At 42.6% G+C, this 16,985-nt stretch overlaps 1 protein-coding gene across 6 annotated transcripts in view; it reads right to left on the minus strand.

The window, feature by feature from the left end:
- Window positions 1-484: 484 nt before the first annotated feature.
- Window positions 485-16,985, minus strand: part of DDI2 (DNA damage inducible 1 homolog 2) — a 44,456-nt gene continuing 27,955 nt past the window's right edge. For 2 of the 6 annotated variants that reach the window (XM_066270363.1, XM_066270364.1), the window contains 3 exons: window positions 15,584-15,687; window positions 13,411-13,600; window positions 485-8,220 (listed from right to left, as the gene is read on the minus strand). In XM_066270363.1, the coding sequence (XP_066126460.1) occupies window positions 6,356-8,220; window positions 13,411-13,600; window positions 15,584-15,687 (2,159 nt within the window). In that variant the 3' untranslated portion in view covers window positions 485-6,355. Of the gene's footprint in view, window positions 8,221-10,609; window positions 10,673-13,410; window positions 13,601-15,583; window positions 15,688-16,698; window positions 16,866-16,985 lie in introns of those variants that run through there. The other 4 variants (XM_066270367.1, XM_066270365.1, XM_066270368.1 and 1 more) reach the window with 4 other exon arrangements.

Raw genomic sequence — 16,985 nt, forward strand, 5'->3', positions numbered from 1 at the left:
ACCTGTTTATCCACTCCTTCCCCCTCTCGCTTCTCTCTCTTCCCCTCCTGCAGCCACAGCTCAATTAGAGCAAGTTGGCCTTAGGTACTGAGGATGGCTCCATGACCTCTGGCTCTGGTGCTAGGAGGAGCTCGGTTGCTGAGCAATGGCACGATGCCCCAGATGAGCAGAGCATTACCCCCTAGTGGGTTTGCTGGGTGGATCCCAGTCAGGGTGCATGCAAGACTCTGTCTCTGCTTCCCCTCTTCTCACTGAATAATAATAAAAGTTAATTTAACCACTTCAATTAAAAAAAATTTGAGCCTGATCTGTGGTGACGCAGTGGATAAAGTGTTGGCCTAGAATGCAGAGATCGCTGGTTGGAAACCCCAGGCTTGCCCAGTCAAGGCACATATATAGTTGATGCTTCCTGCTCCTCTTCCCCCCTCTACCTTCTCTAAAATGAATAAAAATCTTAAAAAAAAAAATCGAGCAAACAAGCATCTTATGGTAAAAACTTTATTGTCTTAAATATCAAATGTTTTACACATCACTTTTCTTCAGAAAGTTCCTATTAAAAAAAAAATAAAGTGTTTTGATTATTTAGGGCTGCCTTACATTTCATTATGTGACAAAAACTCAAACCCAAATGCATCTAGCTCACTCAGCTGCAGACTGGTCCTATGCCCAGTCCCTAAACCAATGGCACAATGCAACTAACTTTGGGATTCCTGAGTTTGGTTCCCTTAAGTTCTCAAGAGTTTTCTGACTCTCAAAACCAAAGCATTATGGGAAAGCCTGAGCTACTGGCAAGGCTATGTTGCCAATCAGCCCAATTCTTGTAAGATGCAGTAGTCTCAAAGCATAAAGAAAAGTCGGGAAAGCATACATGAGCAAATGCAAGAACAGATAAAGGGGGGAAAGAGCCATTTCTATTCGCTATGATTTGCCAAATACAACTACAAAACTGGTAAACAAACCTTGAGAACAAAGGTCATTAGCCCAATTTGCTGTGAAGATGAGATTTTAAATTAAAATGAGCAAATAAAAAAACTGAGCAAATCAACTTTCATCGTAAGTACAGTGAAAACAGCAAATGCAATTAGTATGTTCAATTGCTCTGAGTATATTACCAGAACTGTCTCAAAAGAATGATTAAGAGAACAGAGAATGGAGATATAATCACTCAGAGGGAAAGGTCACAGATGGGCGGCATAGACTCAGCTGGGAGCCTTCAGGGAAGGAAAAAGAAGTCTGGTCAGCATCAGGTAATCTCAGCCCAAATGCATTTAGAAATAAACCAATCTGACTGCCTGTCTCTGGTAGGAAATAGAGGTCTGCCTTTCTTGAAGCCACAGATGCCTTCATTCAAGGTCGTGTGTAAAACAAGCTCCTGGTAAACAGCATCATTTCCCATCAGACATGTTAGTTCCCAGGAAAAAATGTCCCAGCATGCCCCTTTGAAGTCAGCTAATGAGAACCTTATGGTACACATTTAAAGAGATATAGCTCTGTAAAAATTATTCTAACTTTGCATTCTACACCCCCATTCCAAGGCCTTTTTTTTTTTTTAAGGTAAACAATTCTCTAACTCATACACCCTTGAACCACTTCCTTTGCAGATTTCATTCCACAAGATTGTGTCCTAAAACCTGTCAGTTACATCCTCTCACCTTAGAGCCCCCAGAGGGTCTAGGTTACCAATCACCAATAACTCATTGTAAACCTCTTAAGTCACTAGTACCAAGTCCAGAAAGTCTCCCTGTATGCCTCAGGAATACATGTGATAACATTTCAAATAATGGGTTAAAGAATGTCCATCCTTCTGATGGAGCTTCCTGTAGAAAGATTTGCTAGAACCTTGAATGCTCTTACATAAATTTTGCATCGACCAGTCCCACACACCGCTCGCCACATTTTCTGCTGCAGACCTTATTTCCACTTCTGGCACTCGGCTGCTTTAGCACAGCAGGCCCAGCGTTCCAGAGCAGCTGTGCCCAGGGGCAGCGCGGAGGATGCTGCAGCACAACCCGTGTTCCCACCCTGCATGGGCGCAGGGTCCAGTGGAAGGAAAAGCTGTTGCTGTTGAATGTTTAGGATCATCTTCCATTTATTCACATTTCCTCCCTGCCCAGCCCCACCCACACTGTTAACTCATTTCTGAGTACTTTCTCTCTTTAAGCAGTTCTACCCAACAACTCAGTACAGGTGAGTTCTGATTGAACAATAAAGGTGAGCCTCAAAACCACTCCATGTGTGTCCTCTACCATCAGGAAGGACACTTTCAATGCCCCCCCCCCCACTTCCACTCTCATTTCCCACCAAAACTTGTCTCTGCTATTTGGAGAAACTAAGGCACAAGAGAAAAAAAATCAAGCACATCAAAGGTTCACCCCTAGTGACGCCTACTGAGGGACCACTAAGGGATAGAACTTGAGCCATGCTTGCACATTTCCAGTTCTCAAGGACATGCTCTGGATATGTTAAGAGGAATGGCCATTTTAAAGTCTTTCAGAGAAAAAGCTATTTTTATTTAATGGAACTCCTAACATGAAAGGTAACATTCATCTTCTAGATGTTGCTTCTCTTACGTTACCAGCGATAAAAATTTTGGAGTATTTTAACAGTTCAATTATCCTGTTTACCCTCAGGCAGGTGTCTGCAAGGCTGTTTTTTATACACATGGTGGGATAAGAGCTACAAGTCAAGAATCTATCTGTGGATATGAAAATCGCTTGCTTTTTAATCTATGTAAAGTTAACTGTAGACTATTCATCAATCACACATGTATATATACAAAAAGCTGGTGGCTAAACCAACTAAATTTTTATGGCTTTTACTTGAGATAGAAGTGCTAAGGGAAGAACAGGTAGGTTCCATTTGAATGGTTATCATAAAGTCAGTGACATAAAGCCTAGTGTATCTTTCTATTTTTATGCAATCTTCTTGCTGGAGAAGTGTTTTGGGGAAAAACGTGGTATAGGCTACAAGGAAAGAGTTTTAATACACACTCACCATCTATTTAGTTCCCTTTGCCAAGCAACTGGTCATCTCTGTATATTTATGGCTAGAGCCCCATCTGTGGGATGAAGGCTGATGTCTGGAGGCCTAAACAGGTACAAGTGGAAATTCTTATCACCTTCAATGGGCAAAATCTATAACCTAGATATAGGTGTCTGGATAGCAAGCACATTCTTACACACAGGATTCAACTTAATGGAAAATGCAGACATTAAATATAAAAAAATCTTCTCTCTTTGGTCAATGAACTTAGGCCACCCCTGGAGGTAAGCACTAATTAGAGAGCTGTCCAATACTGGTCATGGCAAAGGAACTGTCCAGTAAAGTGGCCCATTCCTGGGCTGGCCAACACCAGTTCTGTTGACAACCAGAGGAGTTTCACAATGATTTTAAAGTTCATCTCTAATTTCTGCACTTGGAGTAAAAACTGACAGTGACGACTCACTAGTTTTGTGTTCCTTAATTCCTTATGTGTTCTAGAACTTCCGAATTTACAAATGACTTAAAACCCAACATCAACAACTTTACTTTTATACAAACGGTGGACAGGAAATAAGACCTTAAAAAGAAAAAGCAATTATACATTGGAAAATAAATGATGGAAAAAGACAAGGGTATTTGGCAAGTGGGTTGAGCTCATTCAAAGTATTCTTAACGAAAACACACATACACCTGCAGGCCTTGTCCATTTTCTCCTAAAAATAAATACACATACACATAAAAAGCTATTGCAATACAACCTTTTCGGGACTGATACTCCATCTCAACCTTGGGACTGACTCCCCCGGCTCCACATTGTGAAAAGTCAGCAGCTAAGCCTGAATGGTGTATGCTATCCGCTCTCAGAAAACTGCAAGGCCAGTCTTCATACACAAGGCCTTTTGGGAGGAGTCTTTTGTCACTGGTAAGTTTCTCCACCCCAAAATCACCCATTCTGTGGCCCTAAAGATTCATAGCTTAGAATAAATTCCCAGTCACCGCCCATAAAGTAAATACATGGACCCACTGCAATGCCACGAGATTTTGCTTCAATCACAGCACCAGCTACTTCATTACAATCACACCTCTCCGCGTCGGCTGACAGAAGTCCTGTAAGTAGTTTCCTGGTGCATCTGACATCTTTGGTGTAGGGCCGGCGAAAGGGTCTGCAGCATGTGATTGTCTGAAAGAACATTTAATTTTTCTGAAGTTGGAAATGGGGAGGCAGTCAGACAGACTCCTGCATGCACCCGACCGGGATCCACCCGGCATGACCACCAGGGGGCAATGCTCTGCCCATCTGGGGCGTTGCTCTGTTGCAACCAGAGCCATTCTAGCGCCTGAGGCAGAGGCCATGGAGCCATCCTCAGCACCCAGGCCAACCTTGCTCCAATGGAGCCCTGGCTGCAGGAGGGGAAGAGAGAGAGAGAGAGGAAGGAGAGGGGGAGGGGTGGAGAAGCAGATGGGTGCTTCTCCTGTGTGCCCTGGCTGGGAATTGAACCCGGGACTCCTGCATGCCAGGCCAACGCTCTACCACTGAGCCAACCGGCCAGGGCCTAAAAGAACATTTAAAAGACAGCCCAGCTAACCTGGTATTCTGAGCACCCTTTTGACAAGTCAACTACAACTTGTCAGCTGTTCCCTAACCTCAGAGGATCATGAGGAACTGAGGCAACTTTTCATCACGCTACTAGTCTACACGCACATGCATACTCACGCACACACACCACAGCCAAAAGGAGATGGAACACGGTAGAAGAGAAACGCCTGTAAGTAGCCCCAAAATAAAGTTTCAAGAACTCCTGAGATATGAGCCTCCATTTTCATCGTGCTAAATGACCTGCATTTGGATGGAATGAGCTTTCAAAGAGAGTCAGACTTCAAACAAGATCATTTAACACCAAGTTCACAAATCACCATTTCAAAGGTTCTGTTTCAAACACATTGCAACCTATACCCCAGAACTGGGAATTATCATGCTCAAAATCCCTTTCAGTAAAACCAAGATTTCAGATTCCTGCTAAGTACATAACAGAGCACTTGTTTTTTTTTCCAGGAAAAAAAAAACACTAAAATCTATCCAGAATTATTGCACAGTGGGGCCCATGGGAATATGATTTCCAAGGGCTAGTCCTCATAGAAAAGAAAGGCCACAATAAATATATCTACATACTATGCCCCACTCTAACTTGACATAGTAAACACAAACGGGATGAATCTTGCTTAATCAAAGAAACGTCTGAGGAAAGAATGTGATGGAACCCACTGCCAAGGCCACTTGAGTCAGAAACTGCAATTACTATTTCTATTGCTGCAACGCACACTCACCAAATGGACTGTCCGTTCAAAGCACCAAGATGAACCAGTGACATGGTTCGCACTTTAATTTTTCACTCAGATTACAGCTCAAACTGAGCTTTAGAACTTCCTAGTAGAAGATGAGTTCAGAAAATAAACTGATGGTGATCCACTCATTAGCTGAACTGGAAGATCATTAGTCATTAAGGGTGGAGGTTGGTCTGTGAGATGCTAGCAAATCTAACCTCCAGTAAATTCCAGTGTTTAGGTCATTATTTTTCATTTATAGTGCTTGAAACGTCACCAAGACACTTGCAAATGGAATTGCATTTTTTTTTTAAATCTGGGTAGCACCATGTTGCACTCTAATGTGACTTCCCACACAAAATCCCATCCAAGATATGTGGCAACCCATGCAGCAGCCTGTGATGTACAAAGCAGCTCAAGTTTTAAACCCTCCTGATTCATCCCTTGAAAATGTCAAATCCTAACCACAGAAATGATGCTATCAAGCTAGGAGATATTATTCAATTATTCTTCAATTTCCTGTGCTAACTGATGAATCAGAATATCAGAGCACTGGGTGGAATTCTGAACACCCAAACCGTGTGGTCAAACGTTTGTAAGTTGACCACCGAACCAACAAGCCATAGCTTGCCTATAGCAGAGACACAGCCGGAGTGTGAACCTGACCTGCTCTCAGCTGCATGGGCAGAGGGATTTCTCCCAGCTTCTGCGTCTCAAAGCATTCACTCTCATTCTAGTATGGTACGCTATACACAAAACCATCAATTTTATTCCAGAAGACATCATCTTAATGAGAATAAAAAGCTTTTGTATGCATATACTGCTATTACATTAAAAAAGGCCCAAATTTTTAACAAATAGAATAGACAAATTCATCAGACAAGAGATCATAAATTACTTTGGCTGAAAAAAATCGTTAAAAAAAATCTGGCTCAACATTCTGCTTGCAGGTTTCTACATATACTGTCTATGTGGTGAGTGCGTGTGTATGTGTGTAGACAGAGCTTTTTCCTTAAGGGAATGAAGTATGGTCTAGCCCACTTTTCCAGGGTTACGTAGGAACTACAATGTTCTTTGCTAGCAGAAGAAGCAGCGCAAGGTCTGCATTTCCACCAGCTTGTTGCAAAGCCGCAAGGGCTTCCTGCAAAGTAAAGCCGGCTCGGAGAATCCGGTCAATGTCTGCAGCAGGAAACATCAATGGTGGAAGAGTGGAGGGACTGGATGGATAGCTGGCAGGTGGCTCAAATTCAAGAAGTGGTCCTGCAGCTTCAGGACAGGAGTCTTCTCTGCTCTCAGGCCTGTCTGTCACTGGATGCTGTGTGCCCTGACCCAAATCTTTAACCAATATGAAATCTGACACGGACTTAGTTTGCTCTGATGTCTGAGTGAGTGCATCCTCCTCACCTGCTACAAGTTTGGGTGAAACTTCCACACCCAAAGTGCAGTGTGATTGATCAGACATTTTAGCTGAGGCTAGTATGACAGAATTGCTCTCATTTACTGATTCCTTAGACTTGGGGACACCTTCCTTGTCAGTTAATAGGCCATCACCTGGACCCTTAAAGTTAATCTTTTCTACAGCTTCTATTCCAGTGCCAGCTGAAGTTGCTGTTAGTATTTCTGTCTTCAATGATACAGAGCTGGCCTCATGGAAGGAGACTTGGGAACACTGCTCATTCTGGGTAGCTGTAAGATGCTCACTTTGGATCCACCTTTCAGAAAGGACCTCAGTTATGATTTCTGATTGACAGCTAACTTCTTCAGATGTGTTTTCTGAAGCTGGTTTGCTACTAATGACCAACAGTCCATGAAGTTCCTTCAAGGCTGCTGTTAAAGAGGAGCAAGACTCCTCTGCTGACTCCACAGGGGGCTGACAACTGCCACAGACACTTAAAGACGGGGAGTAATTCCCACAGTCTCTGTTTGTTCCAGACATTTCCACGTTACTTTCTGGGAGCTGTAGATTCTGAGTGGAAATGTAATTCCTCGACATTTCAGATGAAGGGCCACATTTCGATGGTTCCACTTCCATGGGGGGATTATCTGGGGTGAGGTCAGATGCACCAGCGCTCTCGGCACTGGCATTCGGACCGTCTGCTGAATTAAGCACAGCAATGAGGGACTGTTCAACTGTATCTATTTCCATTAGCGTTTCTGAGTTAGAGGAGTCAAAGCATCCTGAAGGCAGACTGCTTCTCTGTGTACCTGAAAGGTCCATATTCTGCTGTGGCCCCTCTCCTTTCATTGTAGCTTCCACATGAACACTTTGTAGCTGATTCTGCTGCCTGTCTCCAAGAAGTTCAAGGTCCCCGGTGTTACAAAGATGTTCTTGGTCATGTGGCACATTCTGTTGTACAACTTCATGCTGTTCATTCCCTGGTTCCTTGTGCTGCTGAAGGCCATTCACTTGACTCAGACTCTGACATCCTGGATGCCGACCCTTTCCACCTAGAAACCTCTGTGGTTCTTGCATCCCAGAGGCTGTGACAGAACCTCCCTGTCTTGTGTGGAGACAGGATCTGAGGCCCTGGGTGCATCCTTCAGCAGGAGATGTCTCTGGGTTATCCATAGCTGGGGCTTCCTCGGGTGAGTTCTGCAAAGGCAGCGCCGTCTGGTCTGCTGGAGCACTGTCCACTGGAGAGGCACAGCCAGAAACACCCAGTCGGGAAAGATGTTCTTTCTTTTCAGAGGTTATCTGGAATCCAGAGGAAGTATTCAAAGCCTTCACAGCTTGAGGTTCGATGCTGTCTGGGTCACTGGGCTTGATAGGGCAGACTGAAGCCGAGACAGAGTGAGCCAGGCCCACAGGATTACCAATCTCAGGACTCTGTCCTGAAGGACGGGCCAGATGGTCAAATCCATCTGAAGTTGGTAACGATGGCATTCCCAGTGAGGTAGTTTCTTCACCACTTTTCTCTGTATGGAACACAAAGGAAAAAAAGATTGGTAGTTACAAAAGCCATTAAATTATCAGAGGACACAAATCTAAACAGGATGGAACAACATCAGGTCCTTAAATTTAGCTTTGCTTATATTCATAGACTTACACAAGAGTCATTTCCACTGTGTAGACAATTTAACATCATGGCATCAAATAAAAGGTAGGCATGTTCTTAATAAAACATGCGTATTGTAATTCAGTATTTTAAACATCATTAATAAACATCCACTTAGTAATGGCTGGGTTAGCTCTCAACACAGAAGGGCTTTTAAGTATCTTTATTCGCAGTGAGCTCAGAGGGCTAGAATAGTTTCCCCAGTGTGTTCTCTCCAGCTCTTGTCCTAAAACCACCTGGGATGTTTGCTAAGCATGCAGATTCTGGGACACCATACCTGGGAGTACACCTAGGAACCTGCATTTTCAATAAGCCCCTCAGGTGATTCTTTTCTTCTTCTTTTTTCCAGGTGATTCTTAAGCGCATTACAAATGCTGAAGCTCTCTGCACTAGAATTCTAATGCCATGTACTGTTAGTGTTTTAAATGTGAACACTGAGTATAAATGAGAAGTCTGAAACCAGGCAGAGCTGGGGCAGAGTGGGAAATACCCAGAGAAGAATGTAATGCTTGGTGATCTCCAGAATACAGAAGGAAACACTCTATTTATTTCTACCCAAACTTCCCAAAAGTAATGATAAAACCACTTGAGCATGGACTTAGAGAACAACAGTAAAGCTAAACATCAAACACATTAAATTTCATAGTCATCATCTTACCAAATAAACTTTAAATAAGATTATTAGTTACTTTACCACACTAACAGTACAACTAAGTAAGAACATTTAGGTACTTTAAGGGCAGGGGAAAGGGGGGATTGGAGGGGTGCAGCTAGGTAGTTCAGGCAGTGGAGGGAGATAGATTTTCAATAGGCAGCGGTAACTGAGAGCCACTGCCACTTCCTGAGTGGTCACACCAGGTGGCAGGGTTAAACATGACTTCAGTGTAAACAGCATGATGTCATTAAACCGTAAGTTCCAACTCTCCTTTTGCCACTGATCTAGTCAAAAACTGACCTCTGTGCAATTTTTATAAGAACTTTAACTTGACTTAAGTCATGCAGCAATGCAGTCACAATTCAAATGGCTCTGGATCACTCTAATCCAACAGCGGTTAACAGCATGAAGTTATTGACTTTAGGGGTAAACAGGAAAACAGCATTTATCTCAGTGCAAACTATATCCATTAGAGTAAAAACAGTTATTAGTTGTATTTATCAATCTCTAAGGCTGACTCTGAAAACGACTCATTTTGAGTTAATGTGAACAGAAAAGATGCACTGTAGTGACATACCCATGTTAGCAGCACGGGGGCGGGGGTATGTGATAATGGCCTTCTGGCTATTGGTATGACATACAGTTATGACAACTGGGTGGGGTCAGAGTGAACATGGCCTCGATGTATTTTGTACTCACTATGAAAGCAGCATATAGTCCTCCTGTAGCTGAGATGGTCAGTTTCACTGGCCTAAGTCCTAAATGTAGGGAGGACTGGGTCAGTACCATAGGATAGGAGAAGACGATGAGGACAATGGATCTTAAGGATTAAACTATGCCTGTTCTTATAACCCATCCTTACAAGAAAAAGAAAAAATAAAAGAAGAAGAAATTAAGTCCTATGCATCTAATTACAACCAGCCTGCAAACCCTGTCAAGTTCTAGGCTGACAGTTTAAATGACCGTTTTTCCTCCTCTGAGACATCAGCCAGTGTGCTCAGGCTGACAAGTGCCACACTGACACTGCAGGGAAATGGAGGCGGAGCAGGGAAACCGGACAGGCCTGGGAGAGAGGCACAGCAGAGTCTTGGCCCTTGTTGCTGGGAGAACAAAATGCCAGCCCCACCTTTATTATGGACTCTGTGACCACGGGCAAGTTACCTGGCCTGTCTCCATTTCTTCTTCACCAGAATAAAAACTACTGTCTCGCTATAACGTTAGGTAGTTAGCTGTGTGCACTGATGTGAAAAAAGAACTAAGTTTTTCAGAAGGGACTTATGAAACCCCTAATAGACTAGCTGTCTCCAACAAAAAAAGGGCTGTGATACTGACATTGTTGATTTGATACTCACAAGTCAGGTGAACAGTTTTTACTGGGACCTCCCCCCGCCGAATGGTCTAATAATTGATAAAATTTGGAATAGGAAAATATGCTTAGATGTGTATGTATGCCAACATACAAACATACATACAGGCTGGTTGTAACCAGATTAAACAAGGTGAAATGGTGAAGGACGAACGCCACATTCCCAAACGGCTGCAGATACAGACCACAGACGACGGGACGGAAGGCTGAACGCATGTCTATAAATACCTGGTCTGGGGCCCACTCCAGCTGCAGCACACACACACTACATGCATCATGGCTTCTGACGCTCTGTTTGAATTAGGAAACAGACAAGCAAACTTGGGTTAACAATGCAAACCACACAGCATGCGGGGTTATAGTCTCCATTCCTTTGCCATCTTAACATCAGGAACGGGGAGAGTCAAAACCAGGGAACATTTCTGTCGTTTGGACAGCAAAAGATTTGTTGGTTGCTTTAATTCTTTCGCAATACATAATGTGTCAACTTCCAACATATTTTTAATAGAACTTGGAAAGAGATTAATTGCACACACAGAGAATTCAAGGGCAAACACATGAGACAGGTGAATAAAAGTATGTAGGCCCATAGACAGAACTTCGTGACACAAACGTCATCTTATGGAGTAACGGGTAAGTGGACACACGCAACAGTCACTTCCAAATTTCTTTCTCAGCTGAGATTTATTTTTCGAAGAAGTACAAACCAAACCTAATTATCTATTCTGGCTTAACTTCTTTATCTTTTAATCAGTTTTTATAAAACAGACACAGCTCCTGTTCTGATTTTTTTTCAACTGATAGAACAGATAAAGATACCTTGGTGTAGAGTAGCCACCAAAGAAACGATTTTTAACAGAAATACTTAGGTCTGCTACGCCCGTAGTTTTTATTTTAATGATACTGGAAAGTCAGCGGTCCAAACAAATAGAACTGGATGTTGTAGAATTATTTCATTTTTTAAACATTACAAAAATCAGCACAAGCCAATATAATGTGGGTAACGAGTCATTTCTTTTTTATCCTTTAAAACTGGTATATGTCCTTTACTATGCGTAAAAACACCTGTGGTTTCTATTTTCATCTTAACCAGAGGTCCCCAAACTTTTTACACAGGGGGCCAGTTCACTGTCCCTCAGACCGTTGGAGGGCCGCCACATACAGTGCTCCTCTCACTGACCACCAATGAAAGAGGTGCCCCTTCCGGGAGTGCGGCAGGGCGCCGGATAAATGGCCTCAGGGGGCCACATGCGGCCCACAGGCCGTAGTTTGGGGACGCCTGATAACGTTTTTTAAAAAAATAATTACCCAAAGAGAGTAATCGTTGTTAATTTTAGAAAGCACTGCTATCATCAGCTAGTTTTTTGTTTTTTAACTTTTATTTATTGATTTCAGAGAAAGAGGAAGGGAGAGTGAGAGACAGAAACCTCGATCTGTTTCTGTGTGTGCCTTGACTGGGGACTGAACTGGTCACCTTTGTGTATTGGGACAACGCTCTAACCAACTGAGCTATCTAGCCAGGGCTCAGCTAGCATTTCTTATATAAAAGCACCAAAACTGTGTGTGGGGGTAATAGAGAGTTCACAAAATGATAATATATCCTACTTTATTAATGCATAGCATTATGACTAAGCTGACAAGTTACTGAGAAAATGTACAATTTTCTAAGTGGGTATGTCAAACTCACTCAAGCTTGCCTTGTAGTGAAGATTAGAACTATGAATTTATTCTCTGTCTGGTTGTTCAAAATTCTCCCCTTCCTATAAAATACTGAAGTCACATTCCAAACTGTACTTTACATGTAAAACTGAGCTACTAAGTGGTGGTGGGAGCAGAGTGTGAACAAGGCCAGCCTGGAAAATGCTGTCTGCAGCCCCTGTCCATTCTAGAGAGGCCCAGGGCTAATCCACCGGGTGTTAACCAGTAATAAACATTGGCAAAATCTGCTTGCTTATTCTTTAGAGCTCCGGTCTTTTTTGTCTTTAGAAGTGATTCCCTGCACTTGTAGCTCTAATATATTTTATTGTATCAGAAAGTGCAATATGAATTATTACAGCTCAAGACTTCAAAATAACCCCAACTTAAAAGTTAATCTTCAGCTTCTAGAAAATGCATCCCAGAGTCGCTGTTCTACAACAGATAGGGAAAAACTACCCATGGAAGTGGGATGTCAGCAAAACCACATCCCTCCATTTTACACAGGAACTTGGCTTAGACTTTACTTTTTAAAAAAAATTTAAAATGTTTATTTTATCGATTTTAGAAAGAGAGGAAGGAAGAGTGGGAGAGAGAGAAAGAGACAGAGAGGGGAACACTGATCTGTTCCTCTCTGTGCCCTGCCAGGGGATCGAACTGGCAACCTCTATGCTTTGACACGATGCTAACCAACTGAGCTATCCAGCCCAGACAGCTTAGGCTCTAGATCAAAACAAGCTTCCACAATTTAGACTTAGGAAAAAAAAAAAGCATTAGGTAGCTCATTTCAATAGCTCACATACTGTTCTAATTTGGCCCAATGACACACTATTGTGCCCTTACTAATAGCATCAAAAGTATATCTTTTGATTGTTGTTCGATTACTCTTATTGTTGGTTCCTGTCTTTGATGGCAGCGCTTTCAGGACATGAAAACAGGCTGGGCTGCTTAGTCACAGGGACAATGCTAATCTTCAAAATAAATGTGCCTACGAAAAAGCAAAGAAATTTGCAGGGATATACTGTTGAACTCAAAAGGAAATGTCTGCTCACTGTTATAATTTTCTTTAGAATAAAAGAAGACAAGATTTTCCAGAAAGCCTGCCAAAATGTGCCTAACAAGTGACTCCCCACCCTATCCTGTGCGTGGCAATGAACTGCTGTCTCTGGATCTGTCAAGATGGAAGGAGGTGGTAAGGGGACAGAAACACATCTGACAGGACGACAGACCGAGTAGGAGCTGGAAAGGTCCCCAACCCCCTCTACAGCTCTGACTTCCCAGGCACACCCACCACTAACAAGAGTCCTCATTCCAGAGCCCGCCATGGCAGATACCTGCATCCTGTACAGATTTTTGAAGCGCTTCTGCTAATTCCTGGTCCGCGATCTCCTCTGGCCGCACCTCTTCTCGCCCAGCCCCATACGCCAGCCGGGCACACTCTGGTAGCTCTCCCTCGGGAAGGAAGGTGGTCTGTGAGCCCGTGGTGCCAATCACGAGGACATTTTTCTTGAGGTCAATGGAACACTTAGAAGGAAGAAACCAAAGACTAATGATAGCATATAAAACACCATGCAGAAAAATGATAATCCTGAATTTAAAGCTCCAACCACAAAGAACAACACTGACAGAGACACATGGTTCAGAATAACTTCACCTAGAAGTATTCACACTTTAACCTCGGTGACACTGTTAATTTAGACTTTGTTTACCATTTAAAGTTGACAGTAGAATAATCTCTATAGGCTATAGTTTGCATTTAGTATATTTGTCTAACACAGTGTATGTTTATTTCTAAGTTTAAATGTACTACATGTTCACTGTGCACAACTTGGAAAAATGCCATGCATAATCAGTGGCCAAACATATAGGTGACCACTTTCCTTTTCCTTTTCTTCGTTATTTTTTAAAATTTTTATTTATTTATGTTAGAGAGAGGGAAGAGGGAGAGAGGGAAGGGGGGTTAGAAGCGGGAAGCATCAACTTGTATTTGCTTCCCATACGTGCATTGACCGGGCAAGTCCAGGGTTTCGAACTGGCAATCTCAGCATTCCAGATCAACACTTTTATCCACGGCGCCACGACATGTCAGACTCTTTTTTTTTTTTTTTTTTTTTACAGAGGCAGAGATAGACAGGGACAGACAGGCAGGAATGGAGAGAGATGAGAGGCATCAATCATCAGTTTCTTGTCGCGCGTTGCGACTTCTTAGTTGTTCATTGATTGCTTTCTCACATGTGCCTTGACTGTGGGCCTTCAGCAGACCGAGTAACCCCCTGCTTGAGCTCTTTGCTCAAGCCAGATGAGCCTGCGATCAAGCTGGTGACCTCAGGGTCTCGAACCTGGGTCCTTCCGCATCCCAGTCCGACGCTCTATCCACTGCGCCACCACCTGGTCAGGCCAGACTCTTTTTTTAAAAAAAATATACTGATTTTAGAAAAAGAGAAAGGAGAGAAAGAGAGACAGAAACATCGACATGTTTCAGTATGTGCCTTGACTGGAAACTGATCTCACTACCTCTGCGTATTAGGACGATGCTTCCCTCAACTGAGCTATCTGGCCAGGGTTAAATAACTTTTTATTATAAAGCTGAGACATGCCATTTATGTAGTTTTACATTTTGCTTTTCGTTTTCTGTCTAAGTACAGCTGGTATTTAAACTCTGTACTAATGGTTTCAAAAGTGGTATACAGGCTATGCTCTCTCTACAAAACTATTCTTTATTTCATACTTTTCTGTGTATTTTGAGAATTAGTTAATATAGGACAATTACAGATATATGCTTTATGTATATAAAGCTGGAGACTCCAGGTGTATATCACAACTAAAAAACAAGGAAAGATGCCAACAATAAAATGTTTTATTCACACATGCATTCACTCATTCCTCTACTTAAAATCCTGCACCCTGACTAGGGGAGATAGTGAAACAGACTCCTACAAGTGCCCCGACTGGAATCCACCCAGCAACCCTGTTTGGGGCCAACTGAGCTAGTTTTAGTGCCTAAGGATGATGTGCATGGACCAACCAAGCTACCCTCAGTGCCTGGAGCTGATACTCAAACCACAGAGCCATTGGCTGCAAGAGAGGAGAGAGAAGGGGGGGGGGGAGAAGCAGATGGTCAACCCCCTGTCAAGACTCATATGAGAGGCAATCAGTGAGTACACAACTAAATGGAACAACAAATTGATGCTTCTCTCTCTCTCATATAAATGGGGGGAAAAATGAGTTCTAATTAGAAACTAAAAATTACACAAGAGAACCACTGCCCATTTTAATCTCAAAACAGATGGCAAGATTTAAGATTCAGAGATTTCACAAAAGATTCTATTTCTACTTACACATAATTTCAAACCTTGTATGACCCTTGTATGACATCGTCTTCAAGGACCTTTCCAGGTTTGAAGAGTCATGCTTCTTAGTTTTCCAGTATACATGGCCAACAGAAATGATGCAGTAACAAGCACAAAATGCACAAAAAACCATGCAAAAAGCAGAGCCCTTGGGTACCTGATGTCGTTTCAGCATGTCCAGTCCCAGAAGCATGTCCATGGGCTGCTCCTCAAGTATAGAGAAGGAACAGGCCAGGAAATCACCTTCAATCTGAACCTGAGCTGAAGCACATGAAAAACGAGTAAGAGGTTACAGATTTTTGCTTCAAAAGCCCAACGCAAACTTTGGAAACGTATCATTCTGTGCCTTGCTTCTCATAATCAGTCCAAACCAAGGTAAAGCAGCAAAAAGGTGAAATACAGAAAGAAAATCCTGTTAGACTAACAAGCAGTTTAAAAGCCAGTGAGGGCACAAAGTAAAGTGGACTTAAAAAAAAAAAGAGCCCAGCCTTCAGTAGCACAGTAAATAAAATGTCGACCTGGAACGGTGACGTCACTGGTTTGAAACCCTGGGCTTGCCTGGTCAAGGCACATACAACAAGCAATCAATGAACAACTAAAGCGAAGGAACTGAGGTGATACTTCTTGCTTCAAACCCCTTGTAAAAAAAAAAAAGACCAATTCCTCCTATAAACCACCCACTTTCTATATACACTTACAAGAGGTTTTCTAAAAGGGAAATAAAGCCTGTACATGTTAAACCTTTTAAATTAGCCTCCAAAAAGTGAACTGTTTATTATTGCCTGTTATAATCCAGTTTCCATGTGCCAAACCAGGCAAAACACCAAGGCCGTTGTCTGCCTGGAGCCTCCTGCCTCAATTCCTTCATCAATTACTCTCCTCACTTAATATGTAAGATTGAAGAACTTACTTTGCTATTAATAAGTGTATCTTAAAAACAGGAGGGTGTATGAAATATATGTACAGCATAAAGTATAATAAACACCCACACATCTCTTCCCCAAGTTAAGAAACAGAGCTGAGAAGTCTCAGTATGTCCTACTGATGACAACTTTTCTCTTTGCTTCCTCCCACCCTCCCAATTATCCTGGGTTTTGTGTTAATCACTCTGAGCGTTTCTTAAAGTTCTTACCCGCTTGTATGATTTCTGTGCAACATAGAGTGTGTCCATAAAGTCATGGTGCACTTTTGATCAGTCACAGGAAAGCAACAAAAGACGATAGAAATGTGAAATCTGCACCAAATAAAAGGAAAACCCTCCCAGTTTCATACCTATTCAGTGCAGTTCGATGTGGGCTCACGCACAGATTATTTAGGGCTCCTTAGGTAGCTATCCCGTATAGCCTCTACAGACTGGTCACTGACTGATGGCCTACCAGAACGGGGTTTCTCCACCAAACTGCCGGTTTCCTTCAACTGCTTATCCCACCAAGTAATGTTATTCCTATGTGGTGGCACTTCATTATAAACGCGCCGATATTCATGTTGCACTTTGGTCAGATTCGAATTTAGCAAGCCACAGAACACATTGAACTTTGTACCGTCCACATCTCAACTGG

Source organism: Saccopteryx bilineata, chromosome 3 (assembly GCF_036850765.1).
Source record: "Saccopteryx bilineata isolate mSacBil1 chromosome 3, mSacBil1_pri_phased_curated, whole genome shotgun sequence".
In the NCBI taxonomy this organism is placed as follows: Eukaryota; Metazoa; Chordata; class Mammalia; order Chiroptera; family Emballonuridae; genus Saccopteryx; species Saccopteryx bilineata.